The 16,200-nt window shown below is 53.3% G+C and overlaps 2 protein-coding genes across 6 annotated transcripts in view; one reads left to right on the forward strand and one right to left on the reverse strand.

Annotated features, from left to right (window-relative positions):
• BCORL1 (BCL6 corepressor like 1) overlaps nucleotides 1–5,135 on the forward strand; it is a 60,559-nt gene extending 55,424 nt beyond the window's left edge. For all 3 annotated transcript variants that reach the window (XM_005227504.5, XM_005227505.5, XM_002699518.6), the window contains one exon: nucleotides 2,891–5,135. In XM_005227504.5, coding sequence (XP_005227561.1) covers nucleotides 2,891–3,173 — 283 coding nt within the window. In that variant the 3' untranslated portion in view covers nucleotides 3,174–5,135. The remainder of the gene's footprint in view (nucleotides 1–2,890) is intronic.
• Nucleotides 5,136–8,872: 3,737 nt separating this feature from the next.
• Nucleotides 8,873–16,200, reverse strand: part of ELF4 (E74 like ETS transcription factor 4) — a 39,844-nt gene continuing 32,516 nt past the window's right edge. For 2 of the 3 annotated variants that reach the window (XM_005227486.5, XM_005227487.5), the window contains exons 6-9: nucleotides 15,782–15,865; nucleotides 15,501–15,693; nucleotides 14,459–14,836; nucleotides 8,873–13,631 (exon numbers count right to left, since the gene is read on the reverse strand). In XM_005227486.5, coding sequence (XP_005227543.1) covers nucleotides 12,827–13,631; nucleotides 14,459–14,836; nucleotides 15,501–15,693; nucleotides 15,782–15,865 — 1,460 coding nt within the window. In that variant the 3' untranslated portion in view covers nucleotides 8,873–12,826. The remainder of the gene's footprint in view (nucleotides 13,632–14,458; nucleotides 14,837–15,500; nucleotides 15,694–15,781; nucleotides 15,866–16,200) is intronic. The other variant, NM_001192029.1, reaches the window with a different exon arrangement.

Below are 16,200 nucleotides of genomic sequence, written 5' to 3' on the forward strand. Positions count from 1 at the left end.
ATGTTGGTGATGGCATTGCTGCTGTCCTCTCAGATTACCACACATATTATAATGAGAATCACCCATTTTCAAAGACTAGAATATATGTGGTACTTAGCATTAGCGTGGACCCAATGTCACCTTTTTTTGATGATTCAGAAGAAAGCTCAGCAGTCTGCAGGGCCATGGCCATGCTGGTTAGGAGGATACAGAATACACTGTCCTTTTGTTCCTGTGCTAGTGCTAAGTCGCTTCGGTTGTGTCTGACTCCGTGGAACCCTATGGACTGTAGCCCACCAGGCTCCTCTGTCCATGGAATTCTCCAGGCAAGAATACTGGAGTGGGTTGTCCATGCCCTCCTCCAAGGATCTTGGCCTCCATCATTAAGTGTCCTCTTCTTGGTGTCTTCACATATTTCAAAACCTTTGCAAACACTTTTAAGTATACTTTTTCTTTGAGATCTGTTTTTGAAATATCAGACCCTGTGTTTTTTTAAGTGAAAGCACATGAAGTGCACATAATGGGGGGCGGTGGACAATGAATTAGGAACCCTTTGAGGGAGCCCCTCACTTGGCGACTATAACCACTAGACCACAGTTTCTTTGCATCCCTTCCCCCCTGGCCTGATAAGAATAAAAATAGCCTCTATGATGACACTAGTAGGGATCAAGTTTCAGGGGCTTTTGGTCCTTATTCTTCTGGGCATAAGCTGATCCCCGAGGGCGGGGCTGGGCCTCTGGGATATAGTATTGCACAGTTAATTAATTCCTCCAACATATTCAGCACCTCCTTCTCTGAAATAGGATCTTGGGCCCCAGGCGGTAAAAGGACCAGGGTAGTGTGCTTTAGGTGCAGACAGAACAGGGGCAACCAGGGGCTGAGCGTCAGTAAGCAAACTGGGTGGCAGGTGGGTATTTGGTTGAGAGCTTGGTCCCGGCAGAGCTGGTTTTCTTGATGCTACATTCTCGAGCACTGCTTCTGAATCTGCCCTTCCACACAAATGTGACATCGTGTAAGAATTTGTGGTCTTAAAAGGTGGGTAGGGTGTTATATACTGATGACTCTGAGGCCCTGTGGGCTTCAGAAGTGCCTACTGACTCATCAAAGCAAGACTGAATTCTGATCAGCACTGTCAGTGTTCTGAGGGGGTTTTCCTCCATTCTTTGAAAGCGATGTCCAAGGATCTGGCATCTGAACCCCCTTTCTCTTAACCCAGAACACCCCATTCCCTGCTTGTGTGAGATGATAGAGGTCACTGTCATTCGGAAGAAATGCTGCCTTTTAAGATTAGGACTGTGGGTCTGGGGAGAATTTTTAGGTGTGTACAGAACATTCAATTCCAGAATCATGTCTTAAGCAGTTGCACCAGGTCAAACCCAGAGTGCTGGAATATAGCTCTGGCCTTCAAAGACTCTCCAGTCTGGTATAGGGCACAGACAAGTATACCATGAACTCTAATAAAAGACGACATTCCTAAGCAGATTTATTATTGTTAATCATACAATAGTTCAGAAAGGTGTCAAAGGAAAAATATAAGTTCCAGTCCACCCCCAAGTTCCCCTTCCTGGACAACAGTTTGCATTTCTTTTATATTCTTTCCAAAATGGGCTCTGTTACCGGGTTATAATAGGGGTACAAACCAAGTGCCAGGAGACTGTGGAAGATGGGACAAGTAACTGGTTACATCAGCGAAAGGCTTCACGGGTGACAGGGTGTCTGCACTGGGCTGCCGAGGAGACAAGGAGGGAGGGTATGGCATGAGCAAAGGCACTGAGACTTTCAAGTTCAGAAAACAGGGCTGTCCTGCATTAAATGGCTGGTTCTTGGTGGGGTGGGGGTATACAGCCTGTGTGTGTGTGTCTGTGTGTGAGTAAGAGAGAGAGATTGGGTGGAGATAAGGCCAAAGGGATTGAGTGAGGTTTGTTTGGAAGGTCTTGCATAATAATCATGCTAAAGAGTTTGAAGGGTTTTTTGCTGGAGATACTAGGGATCTATTAAAAGTGGTTTAGTGACCGAGTGAAAAGGTCTGATTTTCTTTTTAGAAAACGAAGAGTAACTGAGGATCCAGTGAGGGTGGGTGGGGGTGTGGAAGAGTGACTCTTGGCAGAGGGAAACCAGTTAGAAGGCTGATGCAATATAGTCCAGGCTAAAAGTGGCAAAGGCTGGAAGTGGGACAGTGGAATGGCGGATGGCGAGGAAAGACAGCCTTGGAAACAGGGGCCACTAACATGGGGACGCAGCATTTCTTCCTGGTTTAGTCAAAGCTAGCGTTTGGCCCTGGGCGGCCTCGCAGCCCCCCTCCCAGCTGTCCCCAGGCTGCCGCCCAGTCGGGTGTGCTCAGCAAAGTCAGACTAGCTGTAGCTGTAACGTGAGCTGCAGCCCTGCAGAAACGATGGTGCTGCCGCTGGAGAAAAAACTTGTCTAATGCATTCCAGAGCCAAAGAGAAATGCCTTTTGGATTACCCGCAGTTTAGGCCTTTCTCCACGGCTCCCCCTCTGCTGGGGAAGATCTTGGAGAAGAAGGAGGCAGGGGAAGCAGGGGTGAGACAAGCAAAGGGAAACCAGACAGGCTGGCAGGGCTTTCTGGGGGGCAGAACTGGTCCCCACAGAGGGTAAATTCCAGGTCACCTGGGCTGCAAAGGCTGGGACGCCTGCTCAGGGTTTATGGTTCTGGAAGGACCAGTTCCCCCCTATTCCCACTTTTTGGAAGGGGTCAGTCATGGGTTGAGGGCTTGCCATTGAGCTAAAAGCCCGGGGCCTGCCAGCGTAGGGGACAGGAGAAAATTGTCACCTCTGCGACACCCAAGCAGTCAGGGGCTTAGCAGAGGGGTAGCCAGGCCAGCGCCCAGTGCCCGCCCCCCACCCTGTCTCTTCTGCCCCCTCCCTTAACTCTCATTCTTGCCTTTTCCAGGCCCTGCAACTGGTTTCTCTTTACCGACGTCCTGAAGAGGCTGAAGCTTTCCTCAAGGATCTTTCAGGCTCGGTTCCCGCACTTTGAAATCGCCACCTTGCCCAAGGCTGAGTTCTACCGGCAAGTGGCCTCCAGTCAGCTGCTGACCCCCGCCGAGAGGCCTGGAGGCGTGGATGGCACCTCTGCCCCGGGCTCCTCTGAGACTGTGGAGCTGGTGCGGTACGAGGTGGAGCTGCTTCGGCTCCTAGGGTCCGAGGTAGAGTTCCAGCCTTGGAACAGTTGACCGGGAAAACAGCCCCTCCCTTTTCTTCTTTCTCCTCCCAAGTTCACCCCTCCCCCACCTCCCATGTTTTTCCCCCACTGAGCACCAGACTGCAGAAAGAGGCAATAATATGGACCAACAAGAAGCCGCCTTATCGATGCCAGCATTAGTGACTGGATTTTTTTTTTTTGGTTACAGTTAGTTCTCATCTCCCTGTCATCGTCATTGTTGTTGTGGTTGGTGATGGGGGTGGAAAGTTGAACTCCACGTCTGAGGACAAGAGGTCCCAGGGGTGGTGGGAGGTGGCGCCAGGGTCCCTTGGACTGGCCTCCTTGTGTGTGACCAAGACCAAACCCGGGGCCCTGGGTGGCCACGGCCTGTCCGGAAGAGAAATGAGAAAAGCCCGAATCTCTGAGCGCCCCCTCCGTTCCCCTGTGTTCTTTTGTCTTCCATAGTATTTATTTTATTAGTATTTAATTTGTATTGTTTCATTGGTTTCTGATAAGTCTGTATCACTGTGACGATTTGAGACAACTTGTTGTATTGAGGGACTTTCTTCACCTCCTTTCTTTGTCTTTCTTGATCAAGCTCTGAAGCTGTTTCCTCCCTCTGAAAAAGTTACTCCCAGGATTTTTTCCACCACTGGGGAGGAGGCAGGGAAGGGTGGGGGCCATTGACTTGTAAAAGTAATGAAGGTGGTTGGTGCTGGCCCAGGCCTGGGGGGTTGGGGGTGAATCCTGAGGCTTCGGTGCTCACCCCTCCCCCAATCCCACCCCCGACCCCCGTTCACCCCCCTGCCCTTTGCAGCAGCCCTGCTGTTTGGAGATGCTTGTTTACTGAGGGAGGGGAGGATTGTGGGAGTAAGGGGTTATTAATAAGTTACTCTAATGGAGAGTTGAGAATGGGTCTTGAAGGATAAGGTCACCTCCTCCTCACCGTCCTCACTGCCCTCAGAGTGCACAATATAGGTTTGTTCCCACAGTTTCTTCCCCTGCACCCCTGGCCACCCTACCCCACCCGGGCCTTGCCCTCCCTGGATACTGAGCCTCTCAGCTCCCTCTTACCCTTGTCCCCATCTCTCCTCCTTGCCTTTGAAGCATCCCTTTCTCTTCTCTCTGTCCTCAGCTCCTTCTCCCTCTGCTCCCCCCCCCCTCCCCCCCGCCCAGTTCTCCTTTGGAATTTCCAGAGGGCTCTGGGATTTCCTGCCAGATGTTGAACCCAGGCCTCAGCTGTTTCCTAGGTGAGGGCAGGAGACTGGTCTCCTGCGGCCCGGCCCTACCAGGTCTCCCTCTCAGCGCTGGGTTTGTTGGTGGAGAGAGAGAAGGAGGGGTTTGGGCTGCTTCCTTGCCCCAGCCCCCTCTGTGGCATTGTCTTTCCCACTCTTGTTCTTATTTTTCTACCAATTGCTATTTTTCCGAACAATCCTTGTAGAGAGTATGTACCATCCAAAAGCAGGAGGGCCTCCCTACGGCCGGCTCTGGTTGGAGATGGTACAGTTTTATTGTACAGGTGCTAAAACAACAACAACAAAAGAAGAAAATGGAAAAAAAAAAGACAAAAAAAAGGCAAAAAAAAAAAAAAAAAGCCAGTTTGAGGATGGGACAATCTGTTCTCCGGAGACTCCTGACCCTCGCAGGAGGATTGTTGGTTATTTTCTTTGTATTGTGTTTGTTCTTTGTTCCCAGGGGGAAGTTCTAGGCCCCCTTCTGTAGGACTGCTACCCACCTCCACCATACTGCCCAGTTGGTTTTGAACAGTTGTTCTCCCTTTTTAAAAAAAAAAAAAAATATATATATATATATATATATAAAGTTGAGGGGTTTTTTGGGTTTAATTTTCTGGTTTTGTTGGGGTTCATGGTATTGTGTGGTTTATTTTATGTTTGCCTTTACTTTTTTGCATTTGGGTGTGTATTTTGGCTGCCCTTTATGTTTCATTTTAAGCAACTGGCTGTGGAGTCAAAAACACTTGCATACTGAAAAACCTGTGTCAGGGCTTCTGTCTCCTGTCTCTTTTCTCTGCTCCCCGTATTGGCTTTTCTGTAGTTAAAAAAAGATGGGTATCCTTATGAAGTCAGTGAGGGAAGCCCTCACCCTGCTTTGCAGTTTGGGGTCCTTATCAGCACAGCAACTGAGAGCAGGTAGAGTGACCAGTGAGGATTTGGGTCACCTTGGCAAGATTTGGAAAGGAAAGGCAGGTACAAATCCTGGGGAGAAGTGAGTACCTGCGTCAGTTTGGTAGGCTGCGTAGGGGTGCCCCTGCACATGTGCACACATCGCTCAATCCCCAGAGGAGTGTGGTCAGAGGGAGGGGCCCTCTTTGAGGTGGCTGTGAGGGATGATCCTCTAACTCAAGGAAATCACCTGCCTGCCAGCACTGTTTCCTGCCCTGTGTGAGCAGCAGACTTCATGGTCTTGTTACTCACTGCCCTCACTGTCTTGCCGGTGTCCCCTCTGCCCCCCTACATAGTGCAGACCTTCCATGGTTCTGCTTTCCTAAGACCCACCAGCTTTGGAGGCAAGATGCCCATCCTAGACTTTACAACTTTTCTCCCTTCTTCTGAAAACCAGCAGTAGAAAGTATGATTGTGACTTGTGACTGCTGGCTCCAGAATGAGCCTGTTACTGTTTGAAGGGAAGGGGATGTCTGTAGGTCTGGGATGAGGCCCTTGTAAGCTATGCTCTTGGGATCTCTCACTGTGGCTGCCGTGTCTGGAGAGCCATGTCATGTACCAGCCAGGGGGTCTGTCTGTCTGGCCAACAGGAATCCAGCCATCCTGCCCCAGGAGTGACCCCTGAGTTGCTCAGATGGAGGAGCAGCATTAATCCTCCCAATTGGCTTTCATTCCCCACCTCCTGATCCTGAGGCCTCGAGGCTTCCCAAACAACACCTGAGGCCACGTGGTGAATGCGAGGATCCAGCTAAGCCCAGGATGCTTTGGGAGCTCAGCTGGATGGGCTAGGGCACAGAGGTGGTCAGAAGTAATGCCTAATTGACAAGTAGCAAAATGGGAATTGGGGTGGCAGGGAGGAACCCTTGAACTAAGGGGACATCTGAGCACAGGCTTGGAGACAAAGAAGAAGGGTAGTATGTGCAGGAAACTACAACTCCAGTCTCACTGCAGCTGGAAGGTACAGGTGGGGAAGGAGAGTGTAGGAGCCCTGCCAGCCATGCCAAGGAGTATGGCTTTGACTTTTGCCTGAGGTGATGGGGAACCATGAGAACTCTAAACCAGGTAGTGACAGAGGTTTTTCCTTTTTCTTTTAATACATTGGTAAAATATGTTGGAGGTAGGACAGGCAGAGGGAGGGGAAAAGGTGATTGCCTGATTCAGAACAAAGGATGAAGGGAGAGCTTTAGGGGTATAAGGATTTCCATTTAGAGCAGGATGGAGATGCAGTGGGCAAAGTCAGAGTGATTGCAAAGGAATAGGTGATGGTCCTTTGCGACTCCTGGACAGCCCTGGGCGTTTGAGTGTGTGGGCTTGCACACACCCCTTTATTTCTCTGGAGAAAGGAAGTGAGTTGAAAGCCACACCAAACAGCAGTTTCATATTTCCTTGCTTTTGGGCTCCCTTCTCCACACCTTTCCTGGAGCCTTCTCACTGCTCTTCTGCCAGAGTGGGAAGACCAAAAATGGAGGAATGGGGGGTGAATCCCATAAAGCAGGAGATGAGTTTGCATTCCCGGGTTCGGACTGGGGAGAGGACGATCACCTCTTATTAAATGATCTAATCCTTTTCAGTGCGGTCTCAGGGAAAGAGCTAGCCCACCACTTCCCACCTAGGCTTATAGCGGGTGAGAGAGAACCTAGTATTTCGAGCCTTCATTATTCCATCTGCCAAATGGGGCCCAATTAACCGCCAATGGAAGAGAAACATACTGAGTAACCATGGCTGTTTAGCTGAAGTTAGTTCCTCCGACATGCTGAGGTCGCAAGCCTACAGTTGATGGTCTTACCAGAGTGCTTCTCTTTGAGGTGCTGGGTTCAGAGGGAGGCTCTCGGAGTCTCCATACTCCGAGAAAGGACGATCCGCTTTCACTGCAGCCCTATTTGGGTTGCGGGAGGGCGGCGAATTGGGCGGCAAACTCCTGCCCCTTGCATACTTTAACCCACGACGGGGAAGACTGCTGGGCATTTTATTGTGTCCCATTCCTGCTCTGGTGGCTCAGACGGTAAAGCGTCTGCCTACAATGCGGGAGACCCGGGTTCAATCCCTGCGTCGGGAAGATCTGGAGAAGGAAATGGCAACCCACTCCAGTATTCTTGCCTGGAAAATCCCATGGGCGGAGGAGCCTGGTAGGCTACAGTCCATGGGGTCACAAAGAGTCGGACACGACTGAGCGACTTCACTTTCACGTTCCCTGCTAAGACAAGTGCGTGTATGTGTTTAGGGAGGACGGAGTCCGCCCCAAGGGCAGTCTGCTTAGCAGCCAGCGGGAGGCGCCAAGTGCTCGGGCCTTCTGGACCCCGCCATGGGGCGGGGCGGGGCGGGTTCCACGTGTTCCCCTGGACCACGGGTTTCCCCGGTGAGGCGGACTGGCAAGCCGCAGCGTTGGGCAACCGGGCTCGGATGCCTCCCGGGCCGCGCGCTGGTCCCCCGTAGCTCAGAGTCTCGCCACGGGCGGTTGGGGCCCTCCGCGGGCAGAAGGCTGTCGCGGGCGCCTCAATTGCTCTCCGATTTCAAGGTTGAAAGCGGCGCTGCGTGTATCTGTAGCTAAAGGCAGGCTGCGGTGGGAGGTGGGCCAGGCCGGGAGCCCTGCGGCTGGTGGCTGCGGCCCGGGCTCACTCCCGCCACCCGGGAGAGAGTGCAGGCCGGCAACCGAGGCCAGGCCCGCCGCGTGCTCACCTGCTGGTCCTGGAGGCTACGGGTAGGGGGCGACGGGGGCGGGGCCAGGGCGCGACCGGCCAATGGGGAGAGGCTATTCGACTGTTAAATTCCCCCTGGAACGTGGAGGGGGAGGGGGCTGAGGGGAAAGTTCCAAGCTCCCGAGAAATGGAAGGCCTGCTTGGGAACCAGAGCCGCCCAGGGACAGTTTGGGGCGCAGAGTCAGGATAGAGGGACAGGAAGATGCCGGCTGCGGCCGCATCCGCCGGGAGCGGCAGGCCCCGCCCTGACCGCCTCTCCCTTCCCGGGCTCCGCTGGGCCACACGCCCGCCTGCGCTGGCTCCATAGCGCCACCTGCTGGACTCCGGCCGCGCGCCTGGCGTGCCGAGGCCGAGGCTCTCAAAGGACCGACCGCGTTGGCCTCCCTGGCCTGGGATGGCTGGGGAATGAGTTCACTCACTTCGGATCCAGCGGCTTTGGAGCCGGAGGCAACCGCCTCTTTAAAAATACATGATGGGGTCAGAGGAACGACGATCGTGAGAATCACTTCTTGTTCTGTCCCTCCTACCGGGGCTGACATTTCCACCACTCAAGTGACATTTCCACCCAGGTATGAGGAAATAGCGATGAGTCTGTCCCAGGAAGAAGGCAGCAGCGAAGGGCAGTTCAGAGCCGCCCCGGGCACCTAGTGACAGCAAGGCACTGCTGGAAGCAGCCTTGGGCTCCTGTTGTCCTGGGGTGGCCGCAGACATGGGCAAGGGAGGCAGCTGCCTGCCATGCTCTATGAGGGGTCGAAAGCCGTGGGAGGCCCCGTGTGGGTGTCCTTTCCCGGCCTCTCTGGCCTGCCTTAGTATAGCACTGGAATCTCATGATTAGAAACAGGACCCATTCATTCTTTTAATAAACATTTATTGAGCACCTACTGTGTGCCAGGCACTGTGCTAGGCGCTGGGGATACATCAGTGACTAACACACAGTCCCTGTCCTTGAGGAGCTCACAGTCTATTGGAGGGGAAACATACATAAACACATAGCTAAGGCGCTACCATGTGCTAAGTGCTACAATAAGAGGTATATACAAAGTGCTGTGGGAGCTCAGAGGAGGGAGTAATGCATCAGCTGTTGGGGGTGAGGAGCCAGTCTCTTGACTCCATCAGACTATTGCAAAGGCAGGGGTGCTGTTGCTCCACGACCCTGGTTGAAATGAACCTTTCTCCTGAGGCTCTCCTCTAGCCCTCTCCCATAACTACATCAGCACAGGTTAGTTTATCAGCTTAGCTAATTTAACACTTTGAATAGGAAAGAAACTGGACAGGGAAGTTTCTTGAGAGGCAGGGGATGTTCAAAGTAGTAACAACTCTTGGGTGCTAAGGCCAGGGGTGGGGTGGGGGTACCATGAGGGCACTGAGCCAGGGAGGGCCGGCCCTGGGCAGTGGAGCACCCGGGGTGAGTGTCTGTGCAGAGGGGAGGTCGGAGGTCACCTACCTCACTTTGGTCCCCCTCTCTCCCCAGCTCAATCAGTAACCGTCCGTTGACGCTCACTAGATGCTTCGTAGTGTGCCCTGCTACGGGCGACAGTCCCACTCCCCTCAGAAGGTAACACACTAACTGGGGAGACTACATAAGTCCAGGCCATTGAAGATTTAAGTAACAGTTTGTCATTATTATAGAGGCGATGTCACAGGCTGCTCACAGTCAGTTACCAAAGAATGGCACTTGCAACATATTTCGAATGAACTCACTTAAGGGTAGGCTGGTCTGGGGAGGCAGTGTCTATGAACTGAGCCTTGAAGGATGGGTATAATTTGATGAGTACTAGCGGGGTGGGACGGAGAAGGCAATGGCACCCCACTCCAGTACTCTTGCCTGGAAAATCCCATGGATGGAGGAGCCTGGTAGGCTGCAGTCCATGGGGTCGCATAAGCTTAACTGGACATGACTGAAGTGACTTAGCAGCAGCAGCAGCAGCGGGGTGGGAAGAGCATTGTGGTTGAGCAGAAGCAAGAAAAGTAAAAGTACAGAGGGAGGCAACTCCAACAGAAGCAGGTGCAAAGGTTAGTGAATCCATCCGTTTGACTGGAGCAATACAAGGGGTCAGGGGAGCAGTGGGAGGTGAATGGGGAAGTAGGCTAGGACGTGATGGTAAAGTGCAAAATACTCCTGGAACAACTGCCCTGAGCCATCAAGTGCTCCCAAATCCCTCCTCCAGGACCCCTGGATTGCCTTGTGAGTCAGACAATAAAGGGTTAATGCCCAGCCACTAAGAACAGATTGGAAGTTAAGGATTTTGAGTATTACCCCCATTTGTAGGCAGTGAGAAGCCCCAGGAGACTTTTTGGCAGAGGAAGAATAGAGCTGGTGCCCTGGCAGGTTGGAGGGGGTGACTCAGATCACACTGGGGGACTGCTGATATGTCCAGGGAAGGGGATAAGCTCTGGGGGAGGCTGAACAAGGCTGGAGGCTCTCTTCAAGTGTGGAAGAATGGCTGGATTGGAGAGACATGGCAAACCACACCGGACTTGAGGCAACGAGTAAGGGTCAGGGTCAAGTGAAGTGGCCAGCAGATGGCTCTGAAATGTCAAGCTTAGAAGGTCAGGACAATAACAGAAATAGGCAAGTCATGACAGCCTTTTTGTCTGGAATGGTTTTGTGTGTTGGAAGACTTCCAAAAATCCATTTTTGATAGAGGGACAATCTTTGAGGGTCTGACAATCATCTAGGTAGAACTATCCAGGAGAAATGTGAGCCAGAAGCTGAGAAGAGTAGGGGCTGGGCCTCTAGATTCCATACCCAACCTGAAGAGCCTCACTGGAGCCAGGAGGATGGCTGAGGCTCGTGGGGTGCCCACAGTGAATGTAGATGTGGATCTAGAAAGGGCACAGAGAGGGTGACAGAGGAAGGGGAAGTAGTGTCATGTGCTGTGAGGACTTACAAGGGGCCAAGAACTATGAAGAAGAAATTTGACATCATCTCCAGGGTATCAGTGACTTCAGATGAAGAGTTCTATGGGGTTCAGGTGAGGAGGCAGGGCCACTCCTAACCCATGTGGCACCTTTGTGTAAAGTTGTTTTCAAAGGTGACCCTTTCTCAAGATGTTTTGCTCTCCACCACCAGGAAGCTGTCATCATAAGCTGATTTTATTAGAAAAAGGGACATTAATGCCAAGTGCTGGAGACATGTAAGAAATATACCCGCACAACCATACATGGTTCCCTCCCAGGGTGGAGAAGGGGGAGAACAAGAGGTGAGAGAGCATGATAATGGGCTTGGCAGTGACCAGAAGGAGAGAGAGAGAAGGGCAACCAGGGGAGGTAGTGAGATCAAGTGGCTGGTTTTGTGTCAAGGACACAGCAAGGGTCCTGAGGCACCAATTCACAGTAACCACATTTACCAGATCCTATCGCTGTTTCTGAGGCTGACATAGTAGAGCTCTCAGCCTTGCTCCCAAACCTGGCAGGAGAGACAAAGGCAAATTCACAGAAGAGAGAGGAGGGGATCAAGGCCCCCTGCCGAGGGGTGGACTTTAAGAGATAACTGGCTGACCCCCTTCTCAGAAAGAGGAAAGGTGGAAGGAAGGCATGCGGAAGGACAGAAAGGACAGGAGCTCACAGGTTCAGGCCCCATCTTCGTGGAGGAGGAGTCAGGGTGAAGTGAGAAGGCTGGCCGTCAAGGACCTCGGCCCACTGGAGGAGGTCTACTGCAGCCATAGAGGGAGTGGGTACATGGGCAGATCTGTGAGGGGAATAGAAAGCAGGCTGACCAGCAAGGAGGCACGAGCAGGGACGGAGGCAGACCCCGAGCATGTGGTTACCCGACGTCCCCTGCACCGCCTGCCAGCAATGGATGGCAGGGGCGAAATTAACCAAGACGGAAGCCAGGATTTGGGATGCAGAGCAGGGTGGCCATGAAGGCTAGAATTACAGCCCAAGCCCTGGGTGCAAACATCCATTATTTAGCCCCCTTCCCCTGGGGACCTTGTGGCTGAGTCTAACCCTGGAGGGGCACAAAACACTCTGGGGAGATTAAGGATTTGGCCTGCTAGCAAATGACTGGTGGGCAATGAGGCTGAGCCCAAGAAGACCTCGGTCTAGCCTGTGGGGCTGCTCCACAGGGCTGAATTCCTTCCCTCTCTTCAGGGTTTTATCCCACATGGCTTTCTCCTTGTCCCCTACAATTCCGTCTTCCCCAACAAACACACCCATCAAAGCTCTCCTCCCCAGACCTACCCCAGCTCTGTGACATCTCTCCAGATTTGGGGGCTCAAACCTGTACCCCATAGTCTCAGAACAAATCTTGGCTTGTACAAAGGGAACTGGAGAATGCTTTCCCTCCAAACAAAAAACTCCCCATCTCTGTGGCTGACCTCCAGAGAGACACACACCCTTGAAGACCTCATAGCTACACCCCCATCCTCACCAAAGAAGACGCACAAGTACACACAAATACATACAGAGATATTCACATATGGCATAGTAAATACTCTGCGGAGGGAACGAAGATGGTGGAATACAGCCAGGTAAAAAGACTCTTCTCATGAAGCCCCTACCCCAGCCCTGGTTACAAACATCTCAGGTTTGCCTCCATCAGGAAGTCAGCCCATTACCCCGACAAGAGCATATCCCCTAGTACTCTTAAAAGCCATGGTCTGACACCAGGGATGCTCCAACTGGGCCTGTCTTGGCCATGGTGACACCAAGCAGGGGTGGCATGGGGGTCTGGTGTATTGACACCCTGCTGAAATGTAAGGGCTGGTGTACTACTTCAGTCAGTCTCTCTTAGAGGAAGTCCGTGTACAAATGCTGCTCAACTTTGCCTGGCAGTCACATTTCCCCCTGACCCCCTTCATTTACATGTCATGAGGCTCCATCTTAATGAGGGAAGTGGGGTTGAATGGGGAGATGGAGGCTGGGGTTGGGGATCTAGTCAGCAGGCTCCCAGGTGTGCTTACATTAGGCTCAGCCGTAAACAGGGACCCTGAGCTCGAGGAGAGCTCAAGTTCAGCCACTGGGGTCAGCCCAACAGTGGGGCGGCTGGGAGGAGACAAAGTCTGGTTTCCCAGAAGGCTCGGATTGTGGGAAGCCCTTGAAACTACCTGGCTTGGAAGTGGCTGAAGGTGAGCCTGCTCCCTCAGGAGTTCCCTGAGGGTCTCTTCAGAAACCAGCAGGCCCTCCATGGGGGCCCCAGTCATCATGCCCTGCACATAGGACGAGGGCCTCAGTGGCCCCTCCTTGACCCCAGGGGCTGTGGTGGCACCGGAAGTTCTGATGAAGGCCGCAATGACAGTCCCAGGGGCCTGAGAGCTGGGCCCCGCTGGGCCAGCTCCCATGACTGAGGGTGGTGCCGGATTGGTCGGACGGTTGGCCCCAGCCAGAAGCTGGGGGAGGCCGCTGAGAATCAGCGGAGCCCCTGGTGCTGCCACCTGGTTCTCTTGGAAACTGGTGTTCAGGGGGAAGGAGGTCTGCAGAGTGAAGGTGTCCTTGAAGGTGGAAGCAGGTGGAACACTCTGGAGAACAAGCTGGGTTGAAGCAGTAGTACTGGCAGGAGGCCCATTGGTCAGCACTGTGGTCAGCGGGATGGTCTGCAGGGTCAGGGCCGAGCCCGACCTGACGGGGGCCACTCCTAGGTGGATGCTGCTGGGCACGGCAGAAGTACTGAGGAGAAGCAGAAAGCACATTTGGTTCAGGGAGGAGGTGTGGAAGGAGGGCACTGGGGGAATGGGGCAGAAGGTGTTTCAGCCACTGTTTGTTGGGCCCTTAGCTTGGGTCAGGGATCATTTAAATGGTTCGCATGTGGGATCTCACTCCATCTTCTGATCAGCCCATGAGTTGAATAAGATTAACAATCTGATTTTCCTGCATGAGGAAAGAGGCACAGAGAGGTTATGTAACTTGCCCTAGACCACACAGCCAGCAACAGGGACACACCTAGGCTTTCTGCCTCCAGAGACTGTGTTCATCACCACTGCAGTGCACTGACATCCCTCTTCAGAAGAGCATCCCCGTGGCCCACATCAGCATAGTAACAGGTACACACGTATAACCCAGACAAAGGCCAAACTTTTCAGGGAAAATTGGAGGGACCTTAGTGTGGACAATTAGTAACAAGAGCTTTCCTGGTGGGCTTGGTAGGGCCTGAGGAAGGCAGAATGGCACGTTCTCTGTTACCCCTTTTCTGGAGTAGAGGAGACTTGTGGGGATGTGCCCAGGAGAGGAGGTTCTTGAGGAGCACCCTGGGGTAACAGGAGTAGCCCCAGCTGGCAACAGAAGATGCCCCAGGTCAAGGACTGGCTTGGCCATTTGTTATTTTGGTGTGTGACCTCAGTCAAGTCACCTTTCCCTCTTTTAAGCCACGAGTGTCCCACTGGATTCCCAGGGATGCTGTGAGGGTCCCAGGAGTCAGAGACAGAGCACAACTTTGCAAGAAGCTGAAAATGTCCCCATCCCTAGGGGAAGACTTAGAACGACCTGGGCGCCCTTACCTCACAGCTTTGGTGACTTTGGCCTGGCTCTCTGGTGGAGAGACAAGCATGGCGGAGGTAGTGGGGATCTCTTCGTCTATAGACAGTCCCAATTCCAGACTCGCAGATGGCTGGAGACCAACGTGCTGCACCTTCGGCTTTTCCCAGGAAGTGTCACCCTTGCCCTGCGGGGCAGCTCTAGACGAGACCCGGGAACTGGCTCTCCGGGAGCTGCCACCAGAGGAGGTGGAGGGAGCAGAGGCCTGAGGGGATGTGGCTGTGACCTCGCTTCTCTCATCCTCGTCTTCGATCACCACCAGGTCCTTGGGCATCTCCTTAAACTGGTACACCAGCCTCTGCCCTTCCACTTTGGCCAGGATGCCTCGTTGGTAGTAATATCTGGGTGAAGAGCAGGGAGTGTCAGGGACATAGTGCCCTCCAGGACCGGTGGGGGGATGCATATGGGCGCCCTGAGCAAGGGAAGGGACACTTTGGACTTAGAAGGCTTTTATGAAGTTTCTGAGATCTCCCTCTGATGACTCAAAGGGTCCATGAAAGGGGATTTCCAATGCTGACCCTCATGCTGCTTTGGGGCAGAGGATGGGGTGAGTGAAGGATGGGAGGGGGTGGAGGATGGGGGTTCAGCCATCCCCCAGCCTGAGAGACCGACTGTGGGTAAGTCAGACCCATCTTCCTTGGTCCCTGGCTTGCAGAATGTGAAGGAAGCCCTTCTTGGGGATGGGGAGGCCCTGAAATTCTCTTTCCACTCTAAAAAGAGAAAAGGCTAGGACAGAAACACAAGAAGAGGACTGTCCCTCCCAGATAGGACCTGGGAAACGGGCTGGGGGGTAAGCAAACGGGAGAGTCACAGGAGACTTGTGGGGATGGGCCCAGGAATTTGCGCCTCAGAAGAGTGTCTAGGTGACCCATGCAGGAGGAGCAAGGTACTTACTCATCACCCACACAGAGCCTGATCTTTCCAGGGAAAGTTGGAGGCCCCTTAGCGAGGGGCTCCTGGGACAGAGGAAGAAGCTTGGGGACCCCTCCGGGCAGGGGCTCCTACCTGAGTGCCCGGCCCATCGTCTCATAGTTCATGTCAGGCTTGTTCTTCTGCTTCCCCCACAGCTTGGACACTGCCTTAGAATCCACCAGCTTGAAGATGCCTTTCTCTCGCTGGGTCCACTTGATGTACTTGGGGCAGGTGTTCCGGTCTTGCAGAAGTGCGAGGAGGAATTCCCACAGGTAGATGGTGCTGCCTGCAGAGCAGCAGGGTGGTGATGGGGTGCCCAGACCCCACCCACCCCTGCCGGCTCCCTTCCCACCTCACCCGCCTCCCTGCTGTACCTTTGCCATCCTTCGATTTCTTCCGAATAGGGATGCTGAGGTCAGTGACAGGTGAGGTACTGCGGTTGCCCTTGGTCTTCCGGACTGAGGGTGGGGGGAAGGTGGGAGTGAGCTGAGGCTACAGGGCAGGGCTCCCGAGACAGAGGGCCCAGGCGCTTACCAACTGAGGGGCACCCGGCGACAAGGAAGAGGCATCGCACTCAGGTAGCTCCACCCCCCAAGGGCCCTCCTGCATTTCAGGCCCCAAACAATGAGGGGCCACGGAGTGCTTGCCAATGAGTCACCTTTAGAAGCACAGAATCTGCCTTGCCTAATTTTTGAAACAAAATGGCATCTGAAGGTGTGCCTGTTGTGCAGATAAGTGTGGCACCAGGCTTTGGTTGCCACACTGACACGGCAGTATCGACCAGCCATCATCT

Source organism: Bos taurus, chromosome X, assembly GCF_002263795.3.
Source record: "Bos taurus isolate L1 Dominette 01449 registration number 42190680 breed Hereford chromosome X, ARS-UCD2.0, whole genome shotgun sequence".
Taxonomy (NCBI): domain Eukaryota; kingdom Metazoa; phylum Chordata; class Mammalia; order Artiodactyla; family Bovidae; genus Bos; species Bos taurus.